General features: G+C 50.0%; 1 protein-coding gene across 4 annotated transcripts in view; it reads left to right on the top strand.

Moving 5' to 3' along the window:
- The window catches only part of ntmt1 (N-terminal Xaa-Pro-Lys N-methyltransferase 1), a 75,993-nt gene that overhangs the window by 6,556 nt on the left and 47,748 nt on the right, over positions 1-21,689 (top strand). For 2 of the 4 annotated variants that reach the window (XM_088904586.1, XM_088904587.1), the window contains exons 1-3: positions 2,971-3,105; positions 4,011-4,150; positions 18,433-18,617. Coding sequence is in view for 1 of the 4 variants with exons in the window: in XM_088904587.1 (XP_088760713.1) it covers positions 18,596-18,617 (22 nt within the window). In the remaining 3 variants the exon portion in view is untranslated. Of the gene's footprint in view, positions 1-2,965; positions 3,106-4,010; positions 4,151-7,347; positions 7,490-18,432; positions 18,618-21,689 lie in introns of those variants that run through there. The other 2 variants (XM_088904584.1, XM_088904585.1) reach the window with 2 other exon arrangements.

The following is a 21,689-nucleotide window of genomic DNA, read 5'->3' as shown; positions in this document are numbered from 1 at the left end:
GAGGAACGTAGAAGGGGAAAAGTAAAAACAAAAAAAAGAAAAGGGAGAGAAATAACGAGAGAGGCTGCGAGATGAATCTGGCCGGGGTTCTGTGACTAAGACAGGAAACAGACCTCCGTGGGCCCGCACGGTCGCCATGGCAACGTGGCAAGGAGGAACAGGAAGTGGCAGAAAATAGACTCTGGTTTTGCTGAGGCCTGCAGTAGTGCTGCAGCGCAGTGCTCCCTCCAGGAGAACAGCAGCCGGCGAGAGAGGAGGAGGAGGGGGGGGGGGAGGCAAACTGAGGCCCTCATTAAAGATACATGCCATATTCCTTTCCTCCGCGCGCTCCAATTAGTATCTCTTCCACAGGAGGTGCGGCGCTCGCTGAGGAAGAGCACAGAATCAAAGCGCCGCGCGTGTACTGGTTTCAGAAAGTTTCCCTTGTTTTGCTGTTTCTCTTTTTTTTTCGTGCTGTGTTATGTCGAGGGGGGGGGGGGTTCTGTGCCAGTAGCCCTCGTTAACTTCACGGAGAGGCCGGACCAGCCCCGGTCCGGGCTTGCTCAAATAGCCTGCGTGAGAACCGGGCGCGGCCGCCACGTCTGGACGCTTCCTGTCCTCTGTGCGGGGGCGGGGGGGCTGGACTGCACCTGGCCGTCCCCCGTCTCCAAGCTGGAGGTCGGTGTCCTGCGATCATTGCAGAGGACGAGAGGACACCTTGAGAGCAGCGACTGGGCATCTGAACGCTCTCACTCTTGGTAGAGACCATTTTAAAATGATGCATCTGAACCTTTTTTTTTTAAATAAGATCAGATCACTTTATTGGCCATGCACAATTTCTTGCATTAGGAGTTTGTCTTTTCGCAGACCCCAGCTTGCTCTCCATGAGACACACAGACAGGGAGAGAAGCTGGGGGTCAGAGCGCAGGGTCAGACATTTATACAGCACCCCAACTGGGGTGAAGGGCCTTGCTCAGGGGCCCAACAGAGTAGGATTCCTCTGCTGGCCACGGGATACGAACTGGCAACCTCCCAGCCACAGGCGCAGATCCTGAGCCACAGAGGCACTGCTCTGCCCCAACAATTTTCTTCTTAATGGTCTGGGTTCCAGGGTTGCCCAGCCTGCCCCAGCAGGTCACCGGCTCATTTGGACCAGTGACGGGGGTAGAAGTTGGACTAATTTGACTCTCTTCCTGAGCTCCCGTGTTGTCCGGGACTCCAGAGCCTGCTGGGACATTTCACCCAAGTCTGTTCTTTTCGAAACATCTGAGACACCGGTCGGGGGTGGATTTCTGCGCTCGAAGGCGAGTCTCCGTCTCCTCTCTCTTTCTCTTTGCTCTTCCTGGTTGAGCTGCCTGGCCTGTCAGCCTGAGAGACATGTCTTCTTCTGCCCCCCCCCCCACCCCAAAACAGACTTCATTCCCTCCCGAGAAGGATCTGTACAGTTACTGGCCACTTTTTTGCCTCTCAAGAAACTGGCGCCGTTTCAGGTAGAAGGAGGAGAAAAAAAAGAGAAGAATTTTTAAAGAAACGATGCACGTTTATTTCTGTTCATTTTTCTCAGAAATGGGAAGCAGACAGGAGGCCGATGTACACATGGCGCCGACTGTGTGCACAATTCTGCATCTGTGTTGCTTTCTCCGCGGTGTTGAAAGAGAGCGAGGCGAGAGGCTCATGCGGTGATCTGTCTCACAGCCTGCTACCAGGAGAAGAGCTCAGTCTCGGGTCCTGGCAGGTGAAGAAGGATGAAGCACAAGGAGGCCAGTCAGTCTGTCCGGCTCATTTGATTGGGAGCTGCTCCCTCCCACATCCCCCCCTCCCCCCCCCCCGATGTTCTGGACGAATCCCGGAGAGGCTGAGTCGTTTGTTCCAGACACCCGCTGCTCTCTGTGTAGAGGCCCGCCTCCTGTTGCCAGTCCTCAGGTGGGCCCCTGCTGTTAATTCCCAGCAGTGACTCTGTGCCCGTGTGTGTGATGGCTGAGCTGGGAGGGGTGGTGCCTCCTGGTTCATTTCCTCAGCACTGTACCTGTCAGGGCTCGGGGTCTTTTTAATTGGATCGCCCAGTAATCCTCTTGGCTCAGGACCGAAGAGATGCGGTGGCCTTTCCCCCTGTCCGGGCAGTAGGTCCCTTCGGGAATCACTGTGGCCGCGTGCTCTAGAATACGTGCTGCTGTGTCATTTTCATCCCCCCCCCAGGGGGCACATGGCACCCGCAGTTCTGCAGAATTCCAAAATCCAGTGCGCTGGGGTGCGCAATAAAGGTGCCCCAAGGTGCGCCTCGTGGATTAGGAACGCCGTCGGAACAGTGTGTGGAAGGTGTGGGGAAAACCGCGGGGCGTCTGGCCCGTCCAGCTCGGATCATCCCTTATCCCGTGTCACAGTGCCAGAGCTGCCCACGCCGTTCCGTTGTCCCGGCTCGAGTCTTCCCTGGGAGAGGTCTGTGGCGGAATGAGGAGAGCTCTTTCTACATGTGGGCTTTATTAAGGCCTTCTCGTGGGGATTTATAATGTGTAAATAAAGTCTAATGCCCTGTTTATTTGTCTCTCGCTGATTTGCGGCTTGATGATCTTAATCGTCTGTTAAAGCGCGATTTCACGGTAATTTGGGAGCAACTGGGAGGCTGCGTGCTTCCTCCCTGGGACCCGGAGGCTGAGCCAGGAATCTCTAGGATCTTCCTGAGCTCTGGCTCCGGCTCTGAGGTGGCTCTGTGGCTCAGGATCTGCGCCTGTGGCTGGAGGGTTGCCGGTTCGTATCCCGCGGCCGGCAGAGGAATCCTACTCCGTTGGGCCCCTGAGCAAGGCCCTTCACCCCAGCTGCTCCAGGGGTGCTGTATAAATGGCTGACCCTGCGCTCTGACCCCCAGCTTCTCTCCCTGTCTGTGTGTCTCATGGAGAGCAAGCTGGGGTCTGCGAAAAGACACATTCCTAATGCAAGAAATTTTATATGGCTGATAAAATGATCTTATCTATCTTATCTTATCCGTCAGTGCCCACTTGTCCAGCCCGTGCCTGGCCCTGGCCGCGGTCCCGCCCTCTTCCCGAAACCCCCTCTGCCGTCTCGTCTTTCCGCCGCCCAGCCTCGCAGCTCCGCGCCCTGCGCTGTCGAACCCCCTTCGATCGTCCAGCGGTAAGCGAGGAGGGGGGCTGCCTGAGCCACCTGGACCCGGCTCCCCCAACGCTGGCAGTGCAGGGGTTAATCTCCCTGGCGCGGGGGGTCCTGTCATCTGCCGGGGGAGCAGGAGGCAGTATTGAACAGGCACGTGGCGGTAGCAGCCGCCTTTATTTGATTGAGCCGGGCAGCAGAGGGGGGCGCCGCGGAGGGAGGGGGAGCAGGGAGGATTGAACAGCTGCGCTCTGGCTAGAGAGAGCAAGGACCTCTGGGCAGATCCTGTCTTCAGTGCTGTCTCATCCTCCCTCTCTCACCCCCCCCCTCCCCGACGCTCAGCTGTCTGGTGTCTGATCTGTCAGTCGGAGAGGGGCGGCTCACACAAGCTCTGACCCCATTACACACACACACACACACAAACATACACACACACTGACCCGAGAGTGTGTGTGTGTGTGGGGGGGGGTGGGATCTCGACGCCCCATGCCTTTCGGAGGCTTGTGCGGAGGCAGGTGGGGTGACAGCAGGGGGCAGCGCAGAGCAGGATTCGGAGGAGGGTCCGAGACGGGCGCGAGCGACAGGGCAGTCGCTTCAGCTGCTGCTGCCCCACGAGGAGTGAGGGAGCGCCGACAGACGGCATGCACGAGGATTTGGAAATGTGGGAGTGGCAGATCGGTCCGAACCAGAGGAGCCCCTCTAGCCCATTAGCTGAAGCAGGTTGCCTGGGATTAATCAGATACCGGAGACCAAGTCGTCAGGATGCCTGGAATGTCCTCCTCTCATTAGTTCCCTTGCTTATGTTCTTAATTCGGTCTCATTTTATATCTTAGCCATGTGTCTGTACTGCAAAGAAGGATGGGCACTGTTGGCCTTTGGCGCTCCTGTTATTATTTGGTACCTGCAAATTCTTTACTTTCTCACCTCAGGCTCTGAGCGGCGTCGGTCTCCGGGCTCTGGAGCTGTCTGGCACCCCTGCTGCCTCCTCTTCTCCGTTGATGACCTCCGAGTTGGAGCACTGTGCCGTCAACGCTGTGCGTGTGTGGCGGACGCGCCCTCGGCATTGTGGGTAACTAGCCCGTTCGTCTTTGAGGGCGTAGCCCCCCCCCCCCCGTTGTCCCTCCTCCTCGCCCTGACGTCGCACTGTCCACGGGCGACAGATGAGCCGACTGGAGAAATCCAGTTCCACCTTTATCGTCCCGCTGGGGAAAGGTGTTTTATGGCGCTCTCCCGACGTCGCAACTCCGTGACGGATGAAATCTTACCAGCCCAGAAGACCGTGCAACAGGGTTATGGTTAAAGGGAGAAGATAGTTATGACACATCGTTTGAAAGAGATCTTGCAGTGGGACTGAGAGATTTCCTGTGTCTGTTAGTATCGCGCCTGGGGGACACAGGACACAGTGTGAACTCGCAGCGGAGGGGGTGAGACACACAATCCATAACACACACAGCTTTCTTTCCCCTTCCGAAGCAAAAAATGTTGATGACTCGAAGGGGCTGAAACGTGAGTGAGAGGGCCCTAATGGAAACCACAAGGAAGGGTATTTGAAGTAGGGGAGGGGGAACCGCTTTTCTTTACACAAAGGGGGGTGGGAGTGGGGAGCAGTTGACCCAGCTGTGCCATTCAAACCAAACCCTCGTCTTCTTGTCTGACTGAGATCCTTGGTTTAATTAGCTACTAACGACCCAACGAGCTGGATGGGCCTTTCAACCGGTCATGTAACCCTACTTGTGTTCTTGAAGTGTTGATCACAGGGGAGCAAATAGTTCTTATCCAGACTTGCTCGGCCCGAGTTGTACCTGAAAGCAGGAGACAAACGGCTGAGTCTGATCCTCTTTGTGATCTGTCTCAGTGGGTTGTTTGCAGGCTGGAGTCTCACATGGTTATTAAGGTAATGCTAGAAGCTGTTGAAGCCCCTTATTTCTAGTCCAGTTTCAAACAACACTGATTCTAAGCGATAGCTAGAGTCTGGACTGAAAAAAAGAGTTGAGAAGGAAATGGAAACATGATCTTCCAGGCGTGACATCACCACACACCTGAGAGGATGAGTCAGAGACCAGCGTCAGGTCAGGAGGATGTCCAGAGGGGTGGGTCACTTCATTGGTAACGTTTCCTGGACTGTTGCCGGTCCTTGAGACTGGTATTTTGCACAAAAAGAGGCTCTGTCCTTACACGGCATGCAGAGGTGAAAATCATTTAAAACCATCTCAAAGTGTTGTGCTAATATTTTTACTATGAGCGAAAATAGACAGGTCAGAATCCAGAGCTGGGCTAACAGGAAGCAGTGATGAAGAGCTCTTTGGTTTTTATCCCACCCTCAGCCAATAACGTCTTGACTTTAACTCTCTTCCCAGCGCCGGAGCTAGAGGCGTGCCGTTTTCCCTCACGGGCTGACTTTGTGGGTGGTGTGCTGCAGCGTGCCATTTTTTTCCCAGTTTGTTCTGACCCCAGCCTTGTTTTCACCTCTTCCTCCTCCTCCCCGACTTGCTGTCTTTTCCCATGATGTCCTGGCCCAAATTCCTCCCTGGCCTTTACCAATCATGGCCTCCTAATAACCCCCCTCTCTGAACTGGCTCCATCACTCTGCTCTCCTCCCCACTGAGAGCTGGTGTGTGGGGAGCGGACTGGTGCATCATCCAGGTGGGGCTGCACACTGGTGGGGGTGGAGGGGATCCCCATTACCTGTAAAGTGCTGTGAGTGGAGTGTCCAGAAAATCTCTCTATAAGTGTAAGCGAGTAGTATAATACTTGTCCCAGGATATCACAAGCTAGGTGTGCTCCTGGAGAAAATTCACTTCCCGGTTCTCCCAAAAATAACCCCACCATATCAGCGAATGTCCACCAGCTAAGCGTCCCTCTCCAGGGACGTTAAAGCAGCAGTCTGTGCTTGAGGACCGTGTGCCTCCTGCTCTTCCTCTGCGGTCGTCCCGCACCGTGTGGACAAACAGAACAATAAAAAAAAGAAGCTCATTTGAAGAAAAAAAAAACAAAAGCACAGAAATCCTTCATTTGCCTTTTTCACAGTCCTTCAAGCTGTTGGTCAATAACGGAGTCCTATTAGAACGTGATTTTCTCCAGCTCCAGTGGAATGAGCAGTAATTTGGCCTTAATTGTTTGTGGGTTTGTGTGAAGGAGGATGCAGCTCAGGAAAGTTATTGGATTTTTTCTTTTTAGATTTGTTTAGCATTCCCTGATGGTCTACCTAGCTAAATGAACATGGCCCTTCTATCCGGATAACACTGGATGACGAGAAAAAGTGTTCCCCCATTCATGAGATTTAAGTTTAAAAGTGCAGTAATCTTTCAGATTGACTGCGTGCCACTGGAGTAACCAGTTTCGGTCTGTTCATGTTTTGTTCAGCGTGCTGCTCTGAGAAAGGAGTTGAAATATGACTCAGAAGACGAGTTCTGTTTTGCCCGCTGTTGTTTCTACATTCGAAAGCTTGCTCCAACAGCTGCCCTTCGCTCATATCAGCAGCTACTCGCCCCGCATGTGAACAGGCGCTGCCTAGAGCTGCAGAGCAGGGGCATTATTCGACAGCCGCCGAGCCACTGCGTCTGCAGTCTGGCCACGAAAGTTTGTTACTGGAGTGAAGGCAGGTTGGTGATGAGAGACACAGAACTTTCTGTTTGTGACTAATGTCTTGGAGGGGGGGGCGGGGTCCTCGGGGCACTTCTTTACACAAAGGGTTGCAGAAGTGGGGAACGAGCAACCCAGCCAAGTAGTTGGAGCCAATAACCGTGACTTCTGGAAGATCAGCTACATGGCAGCTTTACCCCCCCCATGGAAGATGTGCCTGTTGGGAAAGTGTCCCACATCTCCAGTGTACTCAGTATCCACTTCCCACTGTTCCCAGCTCTGCAGTACTGGTGACGGCCCGGGCAGGCTGTAATCATTGTAATAGAGCGTTCCAATGCGTTCTGTAGCTGACCCGTTGCTCGTTTAAAAAGTTTTAAGAGGGAAAAGAGCCCTCCTGTATTAAAATGGACCTCAAAGAGGCTCACCGGCTTGGCACCCAGGAGCTGGGCCGGACGCAGACGCTCCTGCAGAAAGCTGGAATGACTGGCATGGGGGTGGTGGTGACAGAGGCAAAACTGGCCACTGGCTGCAAAATCACTCCTTAACCCTCCAAGACCCCCTGCCAGGGGTCAGGGTACTGAGCACATAGACTGTGGGGACTGCACTGCTCCAGGACGAGGGATGCCATATGTTCCCATTTTGGAAAGGAGGGGGGCGGGGCATCCTCGCTGTTTTTCGCTTCCGGGGCGAGGGCCCTCGAGGTCAACCCGGTGTTTCCGGTGTTTGCTTTTCGCGCGCCGGCGGGTCACAGCCCGAACAGCTGGAGGCGCTACCGGGCTCTTCGGGAGAGCAGGTGGACCTGGCCCAGCGAGGCTGCTTGAATTAGGTGAGGTAGTGACTTTTTTTCCCCCTCCCCTCCCTGTTCTAAAAGTATTTGTGCGTTCACTGGGGCGGCGGGACGCTACAAAAAGACTCCCGTGGCTCTTCAAAAGCTCGCTCGAGTCACAAGTCCTGTGATTTATTTTATTTTTTTTTTTTACCGCACCAGCTCTGTCTGAGCTGCCCGGTGAAGGAATAGCGGTTCAACCGAGCCGGTGTCGGTGAGGGAAGACGGTCAGACGCCTGGAAACGCCTCTACCCGCCCCCGCCGACACCGTGCCTCGCTTTAAACTCCCGGCGAGAGACGTCTGTGGACGCGTCTGTTTTTATTCTTTTACATTTTCTTCACTTGCGCCAGGCTTGTTATTATATTTTATATATATTTCGCCAGCGCTATTCGTTAACCGTGCAACAAAAAAAAAAGGCTCCACATTCTCGTCTGAGTCCCTCCAGCCCCACTGCCACCCCCTCCTCTCCCCATCTCATCCCTCTCCCTCCTCTGTTCTTCTTCTTCTGCTGCTGCTGCTCCTGCTTTCATTCTAACCTCCCCCTCCCTCTCTCCCTCTCTCCCCCCTCCATCTCTCCCCCCTCTTCCCTCCAGGGAATAAAGGTCATTGCGCAAATGATTACTCAGAGCTCGGTCGCCATGGCAACGCGGTCATGTGACGGGGACAGGCATGCATAGAGCACAACAAAGAGGTCGATTAGTGAGGCAGCGATGGAGAGCTCTCGCTTTTGTGCAGCATGGGGTTTTTTTTTCCTCCACTCCCCCTCCTCCTCCTCCTCCTCCTCCTCCCCCCCCCCCCCCAGTTCGCCGGGAAGAGAGGAGAGAAGGCAAGGAGACCGGGGAAGGAGAGATTGTGGGGGAAATAAAGCAAACAAGGAGCCGAATGGTGATGGTGGCGCTTCTCCCAGGGCTCAGTATTGCTTTAATCTGCCTTTAATTTTTGTTGTGTTCCCTGTCCACCCCTCCACGCTTGCCTTTTGAATTTGAATAATAACCCCCCCCCCCACCCCAGTACCGCCACCACCAGCTCTCAGTGAAAAGGCACACTCCAGCTGCGGAGGGAGAGAGGGGTGCTTTTAATTTTGCAAAGCGGAAAGCCATTAGAAGCGGGCCTTGCTTGAAATTGAACGAGGGTTATGTTAACTTCCTTTTTTTTTTGCTTCCTTTCTGGTGGCGGGGGGCGGAAATACGGCTTTATTTGTGTCTCACTGGGCGATCGGAACAGAACGGAGTGGATCCCGTCCTGCGCTGCCCGGGCTGTGTGGTAGCCCTCCCTCGAAGTGCAGTTTGAAAACAGTCAATGCTGGGGGAAAAAAAGTTTTTACTGGTGATGCCGGTTTGCAGCGACGCAGTGTGCTTAGCCAAGTGAACACTTTTCACAACACAATCTAAATCATTGTGCTGTTTAAGACTTCTAATCAGTGAGGCTCTTTTGCAATTTAGTTTAACTCTGGTATTCTGTTGCAGGAGTTGCTAGTTAATCTCTTTGTTTCTCTGTACAATTTAATATCTTTTTCCTCATTTGGGGTCATAGGCTCCTGTGGAGTGTTTGGACTCTGATGGGTTTTGGGGTGTCTGTACAAAGATGGTCCTGTGGGTCATTTTGACCCACAGCCCTTCATGGGTGTATAAACTTTCAAAGAAATATCCAAAATAAACGATTGCACTCCTTCAGAAAATGTCTGAATGTATAAAAAGAGCTTTCCTGAGCTGTCTCGTACTCATTACGGCATCAGCATAGGTCACACAGAGAGTCTCAAAAGTGAGCTTCCAGATTCTGGGTGACCCCCGGGAGAGGAGTTTTCAGAGATGGAGGACGTTTCAGAGACAGAAGACATAGGTGGTCCTGATGCTCCCGACAGTGTGTTTCCTTCGGATGAGGAGTCTGTCCCGTGGCTGTGCCTTCCTCACATGAGACATTGGGACAACGCAACCATCCTCAAGGGAAGGGGTGTGGAACTCTACAGATGGGAATGCAGGGTGGTCTGGATCACCACAGCCAAGCGAAGGCGCGCTGGCAGCTTCCAATATCATCCGAATGGTACCAGGCCCTACAAGATTTACAACCTATAATCAGCATTTGAACTCTTTAGACCTCAAGCGCCAGTGAGGATTGTACAGGACGCAACCAATTTGGAGGGGAGGCGCGTGTTTCGAGAGGACTGGAAGTCACTGGTACGGACTGGACCGTCTCGTTTGCCATACGTAGGTTGGCTGCTGTTGGCTGGTGCTTACCCATCAAAGGGAGAAGCACCTGCTAGTCTCTGGAGTGTACAGAGAGCGGAAGGGGCATTTTTTCCCCCCAGCAGCCACGTCACTTTATCATTTCGCGACGTCTCTAGGACGATTCGTTTCGATAGCCGCGACACCGGACCTGCTCGGTGCAAAAATGTTTCCCAGTTATTAAGTTCAGTGTTTGAAATAAAAATTCGCGAGTGGCCATATTAAGCCACAATAAAAAAAAAAAACCTTTGTACTATTTTTTGGCTTATTTGACTGTTTGTTTAATAGGTTGAAACTGTGCGGGGGTTGATTTGACGCACAATATTCTGGATGTAACCATGTAACCAAGGGTTAGTGCTGCAAAGCGGAACAAAGTCTTGCTTTAAACTTGGGTTGTGTTAACTTTTTGGGGGGGGGTCAAGATAATACGCGTATTTCTGTTCAACTTGACGAGAATGGTGTCGGTCCTTTCATACGTGGATGAGCTGTGTTGTAACCTCCCTGGACATGCAGTTTAAAAACGGTCAGTGCTTAAAAAAACGCCTTTACAATTCATACCAGTTGGCGGTAATGCAATGTGCTTGGCCTACTGAGCACTTCGGTGTCTCTGTAGTACTTAAGACCCCTAATTAGTGACAGTCTTTCGCAATTTAATTAAATGGACACATTTCCACAAATGTATCCATTACTTGTAGCTCTCTTTTGGCACAGTGAAGATTTCAACAAAAAGCTGGTTCATTGTTTCACTTAATTCTCATGACCAAAACAGAAATCAAGGTAATGATTTAAGTCATTGAGGAAGAAATGGTGGGAGGGAAAGAAGCTCTTTTCCCCGTGCGCAAATATATTTTTCATATTTGGGAGCACATTTAGGATTGGCCTCGGAAAGCACCAGAGGGGTTGTGGGAACCTGGGGTGAACCGCCCCTCCACGGTGTCGAACCAGATTCCCTGGATTCCTTCCAGAAGCAGCTGGATGAGATTCTCGGATCAATCGGCTCCTAAGCAGCAGGCGAGCTAGATGGGTCGAATGACCCCCCCCCCCCTCTCTTGTGGAACTCCTCTAAAGTTATTATTTTCAGTAATGGGATTGCTCCAAGGGAACTAACTGGCTTGCCGTTGAGAGACTGTGGAAGGAAAGTAGCATCATAATTTTACCCTACTGTTCGGATCCGTCTTTTTTTTTTTTAGTTTAAAAAGAAAAGCCCCTTGTTAGGCAGCCTTGACACTCCAGTGAGAGCTTTCCTTCCAAGTCACCTTGAACTGTTCACGCCTTGAGCCTCAGAGGCAGGATCAATGCAGCAATTGAATGCCAATTAAGGAATTAAGGTTTAATTACGTGATTAAGTTATTAGTCGGATCAACGCTCCACACTGCCACGGCCTGCAGGAGACGAGGATGCCTGCCGCGGATTGAAGCCCTAGACCTGCGCTGGCGTTGCCTTTCAAGCAATGGGCCAGATGATCTGGAATGTGGGAGCAGTGAATGACCACAGACATGTAGGACTGTGTGCCTTATTAATAGCCCCAAATCTACTGTACCTCAGGTGCCCAGGATCTGAGATCCAAGTGGGGGTGAGGATGACAGTGATGACGATTACGATTAATTCAGTGCACGCAGAGAGCACTTCCAGCAGTCACTGCATTTGAGGGTTGAGTCATTGAGAGTTGAAGGAAATAATTCAAGGAGAATTCAAGGAAATCCCTTGGACCAGGGATTTGCCATAGCTGGAACCATGGCCGATCCTTCCCTGTACGGGCACCGATGGCGGTGTGGTCTTGACCAGTGGATGCTGGGAAGGAAAGTTGAAGTTAATCCAGTCCCGGTCCCGGATGGGGCTCGATCTGCCCATTAGCACCTCAATTGCTCCAGTTTGCCAGCTTTTCCCCTCGTCTGTGGTGGTGGCTGCCTCCAGGAGACTTGGAAAGCCCTAGATGGGGCTCGCTGTTTCCTCTGGGCGCCTCTTTCGTCCGCGGAAGACGGGGACAGGGCGAGCCGGAGTGCTCTAAACCCAGGACTGTTCTCCGGGGGGGGCCGGGGAGCAGCGAGAGGGCTGCGCTGCGCCTGCGCAGGGCTGCGGTTCTCCGCGGGGGGGCCGGGGAGCAGCGACTGTGGCCTGCGCTCGACCCCGCCTGCTTCGGCCAGTGGACAAGCAATTCCAGGGGCACACAGATGGGGAGGAGAGTGCCGAGCAGCAGCTCGCGGGCGAGATTAATAATAAAATCGCTTCTAAAAATACACAACCGCACGGCACGCGCCATCAGCACAGCTCGCAGTTCATCCCTGTGGTTTGTCTTCCGGCAGCCAGCAAGATGGAGTCTGAGAAAAGGAGATTTTTTTCCATTTTTTTTTGTTCTTTCGTTCTCTAAAATCTCCTGGCGTGGAGTGAGAAAAAGGTCCACTGGGCCGTCTGTCCCGGTCGGACATCAGCAGAGGGGCCGGCCCTGCGTGGGCAGGCTGGCAGGATATGGGCGGCGGCGGTCATATACAGTACATCCCGCTGGGCCTGCTGTGCTTTTCCCAAAGATATTCCCATTTCAGTGGACCATCCAGGCCTTTCCATCCTTTCCTCTGCAGGTTTCATTCAGTGCGTAATGAATTCCGCTGCCTCATTAAGATTCCCATTGTATCGAAGACCAGCAGTGGAATGGGGAAGAAGTCAGGATTATAGTCGTACCTTGATGGTCGGATACTTTCTGATTCCTCACTACCACGGTGTGTTGAGTCGTCCAGCGTTTAAACGCCGCGCTGGACCATCACGGGGGTGGCGGAGCCCGAGAAGTGGGGAAATGGGGTACCCCCCCACCCCCAGCAGGTCACCCCTCGGTGGGCTGGGTGACCTCACTCGGACTGCGTCCCCGTCCCAGAGGAAACTTCAGCTCTCCGGAGCCTGTCTGGTCTGCAAGCCCCGGCTTGCCTGGATCCTGTCCGAAGGCAGGCCGGTGGATTCCCCGCCGGAAGAAAGCAAGAGGCAGGAGCGAAGGAAGAGCAAGAGGACGAGACGGAGGGAGCGTCGGGCTGCCAGCCCTGGTGAAGATATCCGCCTGGCAGGACGGGGCCTCTCTCCTGGACGCCTCTGATGGGTGAAGTGACCCAGGGAGGGCCCCGTATGCAAATGCGCCGCGGAGGCGAGCGTCTCGGCGGAGGAGCGTGGGCTCGGAGCAAATCTCTCACGCTGCTCCTGTCACCGTCTGCGCTGGCAGTGGGGGGGGGGGGGGCGCACACCCCAGCGCCGGCGCGCGTGCTCCTCCTGGAAGAGGCACGAGGTCAGGTTTTGGTTTGATGAAAGCGACGCATGGCTGAAGCCCCCCCTCCCCCCCACCCATTCGTACACATCTCAAACTGGGGGGTGTGGGTGATGAGACTCTCTCCCTCCCCCCCCCTCACCCCCCTCTTCCTGTTTTGTTTCTTTTACTCTTTGGTAGCAGAAACCATCTCCTTAGCTCATCTGCAAAGAGGCTTCGGCTTAGGGTAAAGGGAAAGGCAAAGTTCGGGAAAGCTGAACATTTCAAATGTCTATTTAGAGGCGATAAACGGGAACTCTTTCCCTTCCTGTCTGTGCACTGTGGACACTACGTTGCATAATCCTTCTTTGCTAAACCCTGTCTGTTTACAGAAGCTCTGCCCAGATATATTTGTAGGCAAGGAACAGCAAGTACTCTGGACTGCTCGTCTAGCCTACTCCCTTTCCACTCGTCAGCGGGGGGGGTACCGACGAGAGCAGGCCATTCCGCACTCTGTTTTCCTGAGCTCCTGAGCCCCTGAGCTGAGTCTGGTAGTTTCCCATCTGGTTCTCCAGTATTAATTTACAGGCGCTCATAACACTTCCTGTGCATATGGGGGTTCAGACACTTGTACATCACTAATTGACTAGTCTCCAGCTCCTGTCCTTGAGGGCCAGGATCCAGCAGGTATTCTTGCTGCCTCTATTACAACTGGGTGAAGGGTTTAATTAGGGCAATTGAGGTTCAGTTGGATCCATTTAACCCTTCTCCCCTTAAGCTGTCCATGGATTAATGGGAAAACCTGCTAGAGTTGGGCACCACTTTATAAGCAAATCTTAACTTCGCGGTGAGCGAATGTTACAATTCAACAAGCACTGTGTGTTCTGGTTAATAAGTGAGTCAGTAGCATCTTGGGTCTAGAGCAGTGATATGTATGCAGTATATCTGAAACTAAGTTTGTTTTAGTGCTGGAGGTTGTGTCATGTAGTATAGTTATTCACTGTATTCCATATTTTCAATATTTTAGGATAATATTTTTGTAACATATTCAATGTTACAGTTTCTCTTGATAAAAACACACAAAAAAGTGCAAGTAGCAGGAACTCATTTTGTTGTGGGTGGCTAATTGATCCCGGGTAAGAAACCCAGGGTATTGCCTTTCACAGCATAGCTGGAGAGCTTGTGCCAGACACCTACAACCCTAAGTGTAAAGCAGTGCCCTACTGTTCTGTTTCAAATGTGCTTGGGTTTTTTTTCTAGTAGTCCTTTCAGTCTTACAAAAGCGGTTCTAAAGTGCTAAGACCTTTTTGCTTTCTGCCCCAAATTAACCTCTACAGTGGTTAGTTTGTGGCAGAAATTAATAAACCTATAACGACTTGCTTTTTTGATGTTTCTATAAAGCTTTGTTCCTGGTTTTGAATTGATTACCCCACAAACATGTCACAGAGACCTTTTTGGATCGTTGAAATTGCAGACAAACATTTTTTTGCTGAGCTTGACTGAAATAGCAGAGTGTCCTCTAAAATCAGAATAAATAAATAAGCAAACAGTCTGACAAGAAACAGCAGATCTTTGCATGAGCTGTAATAAAACCCCGTTTCTGCTTCTTCATAAGGAGGCTGTGAAGCTTTTTTTCTCTCTCTCAAATACAGTAAAACATGTCATCCAAGATGGTATAAATTGTCTGGAAGCAGAGGGGGGGAAAAAAATTCCAAAAATCCAGAACGTTACCAGCCCGTGGCGCGTTGGTCTGTTCCATTCTTGGGCTCGTGCGTCGAAATAGAGTTTTTATTTCCAGAACCGCTAGAAAATAAACATGTTTTCCACAGAGCTCTTATTGAGGGTAACTGGTGCTTTATTTGTGCACAGCCTGCTCAGGCAATCAATCAGTTTGCCGGCGAAGATGAAAAGAAAAGGGCAGGAACAAAAAGACCCGAAACCCGTAGTATTTCATGCAATTGAGGGCTATTTTGGAGCTGTTTGGAGGGCGACAAGGGCAATGGAACAGACTTGGGAACAGAAAATGTTCTATTATGTTGCCATTACTCTTCAGGCGCCTGCTTGCCACCATAGAGTCAGTAGTCCGTGGGCGCCGTGTGTGTGTGTGTGTGTGTGTGTGTGTGTGTGTGTGTGTGTGGATGGGGGGGGGTGTCCGCCCCAGTTTACTCTCAGGAGAGAGGGGGCGTAACGCACCGGATGGCAGCAAAATCGGGGGGCTTTCGAGCGTACCCCCTCGGTCGGCCGAAAGACAGTCTCCTGCAGCAGTCAGGGAATGTGCTCTGGTGTACTTCTGTATATCCCACACAGAAGGCAATGGACTTCATTAAGACAGCGCACATCCAACTAGGAATTCTGATGATAATAATAATTCCTCACACTAATCTCTTCAGTTTTTACCCCTGCACTTTCAAACTATTGAACTCCCAGCCTCTCTCACCTGCGATCTGAACCCTCACAGTGCCTTCTCTCTTTATCAGAGCTCAAACACACATTGAAATCTACCTCTACCTCACAGGTCAAAAAGCTCACTCCCCATAATTTCGTATCCTTATTTCATTCTGTTGATGTATGATTTTGCACAACTGATGTTGTTTTGCACATTACCTGTTACCTGTTGTTGTTTTCCAAATTGCCTGTTGTCTCTTTCTTTTCTTATACAGTTGTATTGTTGTTGTTTTACTGTACTCCTTACCGTCTGAGAGCTAGCTAAATAGCATTTCGTTACACCATATACCTGTGTATGAGTATAATGACAGTGAACTTGAACTAAGCAAAAAACAGCACGGGCAGAGAAGCTGTTTAAATACCATTTGCTTCTGGTTTTAATAAACCTGTAGTATCTTCCTGAGGGAAGCTGACGAAGCTCAGTGTATGCTCCTCGAGGTGAAGCAGGTGATGACCTGGGTGGGTGGGGTCATCGGCAATCCTTCCTGCCCGCCTCTGTGCTCTGGCATTGTACAAATCGTCCCCTCTTCCCTCCTAATGCGGAGAGACTTGTTCACATTTGTGACATCAGAGGTTGTTTGTTTTTTTAGTAACGTGAGCAGGTTTCAAAGTGCTAAGCCTTTCTGTGTGAGAGGCACCGCAGCCACTGGATAATAAGGTGGTGCAGCCCACCTCCTTTCACAGGGACTGAGCACCTGGGGGGGGTCGTTTAACATCAGGCAATCAAATTTGTCGTGCATGTCCTGAGGTGCAGACTGCAGTTCAGGGAGCGACGGGCAGAACGTGCAAGCCCCACACAGACTGTTGCCCAAGGTCAGGCCTGGCCGCTGTGAGGCAGTAGCCCCCACCATCATGCCGCTGTGCCGAGCTTAGCATGTCTCATGGTGTCTGTCAGTGTGCACCCTAGTTCTGATGCTGCGAAACCTTGGGTCCCCCCAAGTTTTGAATGGACAGGAGGCAAAACTGGGGGGGAACTCAAGGTTTCGCAGCATCAGAACTAGGGTGCCCATCCTCTTTCAGAGGTCGGGGTGATGTCTTTTTTTTAAATGCGTCACCTCCAACAAAAGACTGTGGGTGGTTCCCTTAAGACCAGGAATGTATCTAATTCCCCCTCTCTGGACTAATAAGCAACAGTAGCAAAAAAAAGTGGTCAGTCAGTCAAACAAAAGGTCATTGACCTTTGTCTAATCCAAACAAAGGCAAATTGCAGGCTACAGTAACTGCTATCTGGCCATCAAATTCTGACCTAGGAGAAAACGGACCTAATCTGGCTTGGAACTCCTGCCTTTAGGTTCTCACCTTAACTGTTGGCTGTGCTGTTTCTCTGCAGCCATTAAAATCCTGCCAGACTCCCAAGCCTGCAATTAACACCTTTTCGGTTCCTCCTGCAACACTGACTTGTAAACTGACTTCTGTTCCTGTGGACTAAACAAAAATTGTTCGGCAAAACCTTTTTAGCTGCGGGACATAAGCATCATTCGTAACAGACATTTGTACTCGAGGCACTTCAGAGGTTTTGTTTTGTTTATGTGTCTGATTTACTGGGAATGGCCCCATAACGGCTTTAATTACATGGTGCTGTCTTGATTCTGAATTGCACTGTCATACCTTCGCTGCTTCAGCGTTCGTGTCAGTCTCTTTGCATGATCACCATGGGATATGAGAGTTTGTTCTCACTGAGACTCTCGTTAAATACAGCTTTTGACTGGCAAAGTGGCGTGGTCTTTGGATGTTCCTGCAATCAGCTTTGTAGCTTTAAGAACCAGCTCTCCTGTCGGCTGCCGGTGACCACACATATACAGTCTGCAGTTTTTGGTATCATACAGCAGATACTTAGCGATTGTAGGTGAAGCCGATTGTGTTCGGCCAGTTTTGCGATTGCGTAAATCATACCTGGCAACTTTCTGTGAACAACAGAAGCAAATTCCTAAAAAAAATGGATCAACCACTTGACACTCGATGAAGGAAATAGGAGAGTGGAAATTCAGACTTAATGTTGTGAAGGTTCTGGAGACTTATGAGTGGATTATGTGCAAAAGTATGGGGTAATGTGTAATTATATGGGCTTACTGTAATTGTGGAGCGAGAGAATTTGCAGGGTTCTGGTGTAACTGTGTGGATTCCTGTAGGAGAGGTGTGAAATGAACACGAATGGGTAGATGTCTGTTATGTAATGTTAGATTTATTTGGAATGTAAAGATCATTTGCGCTGTTTGTATGTAGAGCATAGCTGCTTTAATGCAAGACAAATTTCTAAAAAAAAAAAAAATCAAGACCATAAAATGATTATAAAATGATTATCTTATCATTTCAATATCAACTCTTCTGACCTCCTGTGCCCCTCCCCCCCGTGTACTCGAACCAGTGTCCTAAAAGGTGTCCAGCTTTCCGATAGATATCTGTTCACCCCTCTGTGGTCAGAAAGTCTGATTCCTGGAAAGGGTGCCCATCCAGGAATTCTGGGACAAGGCTGGACGAGACACCCGTTCCTTGCGTGAACGGGTTCGCAAGCATGAGCACGTAAAATGACTACTGAGCGAGGAAATGGGGGAGGAACAGGGGAGAGCACTCTGGAAGGAGAAGGCACGATCCCAGGGTCTAGGAAAACACCCGAAAACGGGTGAAGTCCGAAATGAGGGTCTCCTCATGGGAGGCCTTCATTCTCCAGCTGCCGATGATGACAGCGATGACGATGATGATGACATATGCTTCCCTGCTAAAATTGCAAAATGGTGTGACCCCTCTTGCCCAAAGTAGTGAGAATGAGCCAACACAGGCTACGTCCCTACAATTCTGAGACTAGTAGTAGCAGACGAGGCCTTTTTCTCAATCTGGTGAGCGATGGGAAAGAAAGCTGGTGTAAAGTGGCCTCACAAAAAAACGTGACTGTTGGTGCACGTGGCTCTAGTCCGTGGTCCAAGGCAACAGCAGACCTGGCTAATGTGTGACTTCAGATGATCTCTAGCGTTTACAGTGTTTTACAAGCAGCGGTTGCCAGATTAAAAAAAAAACATTGGCTGCATCTTTTAATTAAAGCTTTATCTGATTCCAGATTGAAGGAGGCCACACAGCCACTCCTGACAGAGAGGAGCCATGAGATGTAGCCACCCAAACCAGGAAGGATAATTCGGGCTGCAGGAAACTACGGAACCAAAGTACGAGACGACAAATTCCCACATCCTGCGGGAAGACCACAGAGCTGCTCCATATCGCCCATGAATACCTTCGTACCTCAAGGTAAGGCGGGTCTTGTAAATCGTCAGTTTTTAAAGATTGGTAGCACCCGTGAGTTATTGATGGATCATGCAGGTGGGTGATCTGATCAGTTAAGAGAGCTCTGGTCCTTGAGGGCGGAAGAGTGCTCAAGATTTTAGTCCTGTGTGATCTCTAAATATCTCCGTGTAGCGAATCGCCTGTGTAACGGATCACGGTGGAATTGTTTCATACCATAGAAACTGGTGATTCCGTGGTATCCTACAAACCCTGCTCTTCTGCGTCTCCCAGCTCCCTTCGGATTCGGAGATCCCTGAATCTAGTGGAATAGATGTTTGTACGTATTGTAGCTGTGATCAGATCTGGAGATGGATAAACCTGTTGAACACGCTGTCCAGGTGTATTTTCTAAACTTTTGGTAGGGCAGTTTCGAGCGTGCTGCTTGTACTTCTACGGCGTAGGATCTGACCCTGTCTAGGCCCGAAGAGGAAGGAAACTGGGGTCCCCACTTCATTAAAGAGTACCCCATATTAACAAACACACATAGGGACACAGACACCTGGTTAGGACCTACAGATATCCCCTGTGTGCTAGTGAATTTATAGCAAGTTCAAAAAAGTTGTAGAGAAATTACCTCTGTGTAAAACAAGATAACCCTTTTCTATTTCTGGCTCAGAAATGTATCAACTTAAAAAGTGCCAAAATGATTAGAGTTCGTTTGTTTTAAAATTGTAACTTGATGTCCTTTCTAGTTGGTATAAAAAGCTTGTTGCCACTGTTGTTGTTGTTATTATTATTATTATCATCTTCATCATCAAAAATGTTATGAATATTTATAGTGTTTCTGTCATGACAAGTAAGGTGGTGTTCTTTGTGTTCGGTTAAAAAAAACAAGAAGAAACACGGGAGAGTGTATGAATTTGTTTCGCATTTAAAAACATAATTAGGAGCAAAACAATCGACCCCAAATGAAAGACGCCGCGCTAATTAAAAAATGGCATACCGAGATATAAAAACTAAAAGTTGTTAAAGACTCGGTTTGTTCCTTCTTCTCCGAGAAAAAAAAACAAACAAACCTCAAACGTTTGGGCTGAAAGCCGCACAAAAACACGAACTGAAACGCCAAGGTGAGGTAACTGCGCCTGGTAGACGACACCTTCCGATTAGTAAATGACTGAGCCCTACGGTTTGAGCAGACGTGTATCTGAATAAAAAACTGTGTTAAAATCCCACGGACAGGACGACACATATATACTGTACTTATAAATCCTGTGCAATGTAGCTCTACTCCAGGTGGACCGGTTTCCCGGTTTTTATACGTTAGCGTAGGTAAGCGCTGCGTGTTTCAATTGCTTTAAACATCATTAATTATAATAACATGAGATGAAAGGGAGACTGTACAAGTTGGTTTTTTTTAAAAAAAAAAGGGAGTCGAAGATAGAAAAGAGCAAACGCAGGGGGAAGGAGAGAGAGTGGCTTGTCCTTTTCTAAAAGAAACAAATCTCTCCTCGTCTGGGCTCAGGCTGCCTGCGCCTGTGCCTGTGTGTGGCTCTGCCGGCTTTGTCCCTCAAAGAGATGTTTCCCTCTCCCTCTCTCTCTCTCTCCCGGCGGTTTTCTCCTCCTGGAGAGAGAGGCTGGCGCCAGCAGTCTGCAACGGTCCTGACAGGATTTGAATTATAGAAGCCGAGCGCGAGGAGGAGGTGAAGAGAGCGATGGAGTTGAATGTGTGTGTGTGTGAGACTGCTGTGTGTGTGTTTGCAAGACTGTGTGTGTGTGTGTCTGCAAGAGTGTGTGTTAATGAGTGTGTGTGTGTGACTGCAGGAGTGTGTTAATCAGTGTGTGTGTGTATCTGCAAGAGTGTGTGTTAATCAGTGTGTTTGTGAGAGTGTGTGTGTATCTGCAAGAGTGTGTGTTAATCAGTGTGTTTGTGAGAGTGTGTTTGTGTCTGCAAGAGTGTGTGTTAATCAGTGTGTGCGTGACTGTGCGTCTGCAAGAGTGTGTGTTAATCAGTGTGTGTGTGACTGTGAGTCTGCAAAAGTGTGTGCGTGACTCTGTGTGTGTCTGTGTGTGTATCTGTCTGCAAGAGTGTGTGTTAATGAGTGTGTGTGTCTGCAAGAGTGTGTGTTAATGAGTGTGTGTGTGTGTGACTGCAGGAGTGTGTTAATCAGTGTGTGTGTGTATCTGCAAGAGTGTGTGTTAATCAGTGTGTTTGTGAGAGTGTGTGTGTATCTGCAAGAGTGTGTGTTAATCAGTGTGTTTGTGAGAGTGTGTGTGTGTCTGCAAGAGTGTGTGTTAATCAGTGTGTGCGTGACTGTGCGTCTGCAAGAGTGTGTGTTAATCAGTGTGTGTGTGACTGTGAGTCTGCAAAAGTGTGTGCGTGACTCTGTGTGTGTCTGTGTGTGTATCTGTCTGCAAGAGTGTGTGTTAATGAGTGTGTGTGTCTGCAAGAGTGTGTGTTAATGAGTGTGTGTGTGTGTGACTGCAGGAGTGTGTTAATCGGTGTGTGTGTGTGTGACTGCAGGAGTGTGTGTTAATCAGTGTGTTTGTGAGAGTGTGTGTGTATCTGCAAGAGTGTGTGTTAATCAGTGTGTTTGTGAGAGTGTGTGTCTGCAAGAGTGTGTGTTAATCAGTGTGTGTGTGACTGTGTGAGTCTGCAAAAGTGTGTGCGTGACTCTATGTGTGTGTGTGTTAATCGGTGTGTGTGTGAGTGTGGGTCTGTGTGTGTGAGAGTGTGTTAATCAGTGTGTGTGCGAGAGTGTGTTAATCAGTATGTGAGTGTGTGTGTGTGAGACTGTATGAGGTTGTATGGTTGTGTGAGTGGGAGAGTGTATGCAAGTGTGTGTTTGTCAGAGTGTGTGTGTGTCAGAGTGAGATTGAGTTCAGAAGGAGAAAAAACACAGCTGTTAGCGCAGAAGCAGCATTTTAGAAACGACAGAAACAAAATGATGACCTAACTACTTTTGTTCTATTTTTTAAAAATATGAGGTGGATTTCATTCAAAAGTCAGTTTAAAACACAAAAAAGAAAAAACAGCTCTTGTTGTAAAATTTGCTGGATGAAAAAAAAAACATTTGTAAGTTGAAGTGCTTTTGGGCT

This window comes from Atractosteus spatula, chromosome 23, assembly GCF_055471065.1.
Source record: "Atractosteus spatula isolate fAtrSpa1 chromosome 23, fAtrSpa1.hap1, whole genome shotgun sequence".
Classification (NCBI taxonomy): Eukaryota; Metazoa; Chordata; class Actinopteri; order Semionotiformes; family Lepisosteidae; genus Atractosteus; species Atractosteus spatula.
Note: the sequence above shows the minus strand (reverse complement) of the source record. Positions and strands in the feature narration are given on the sequence as shown.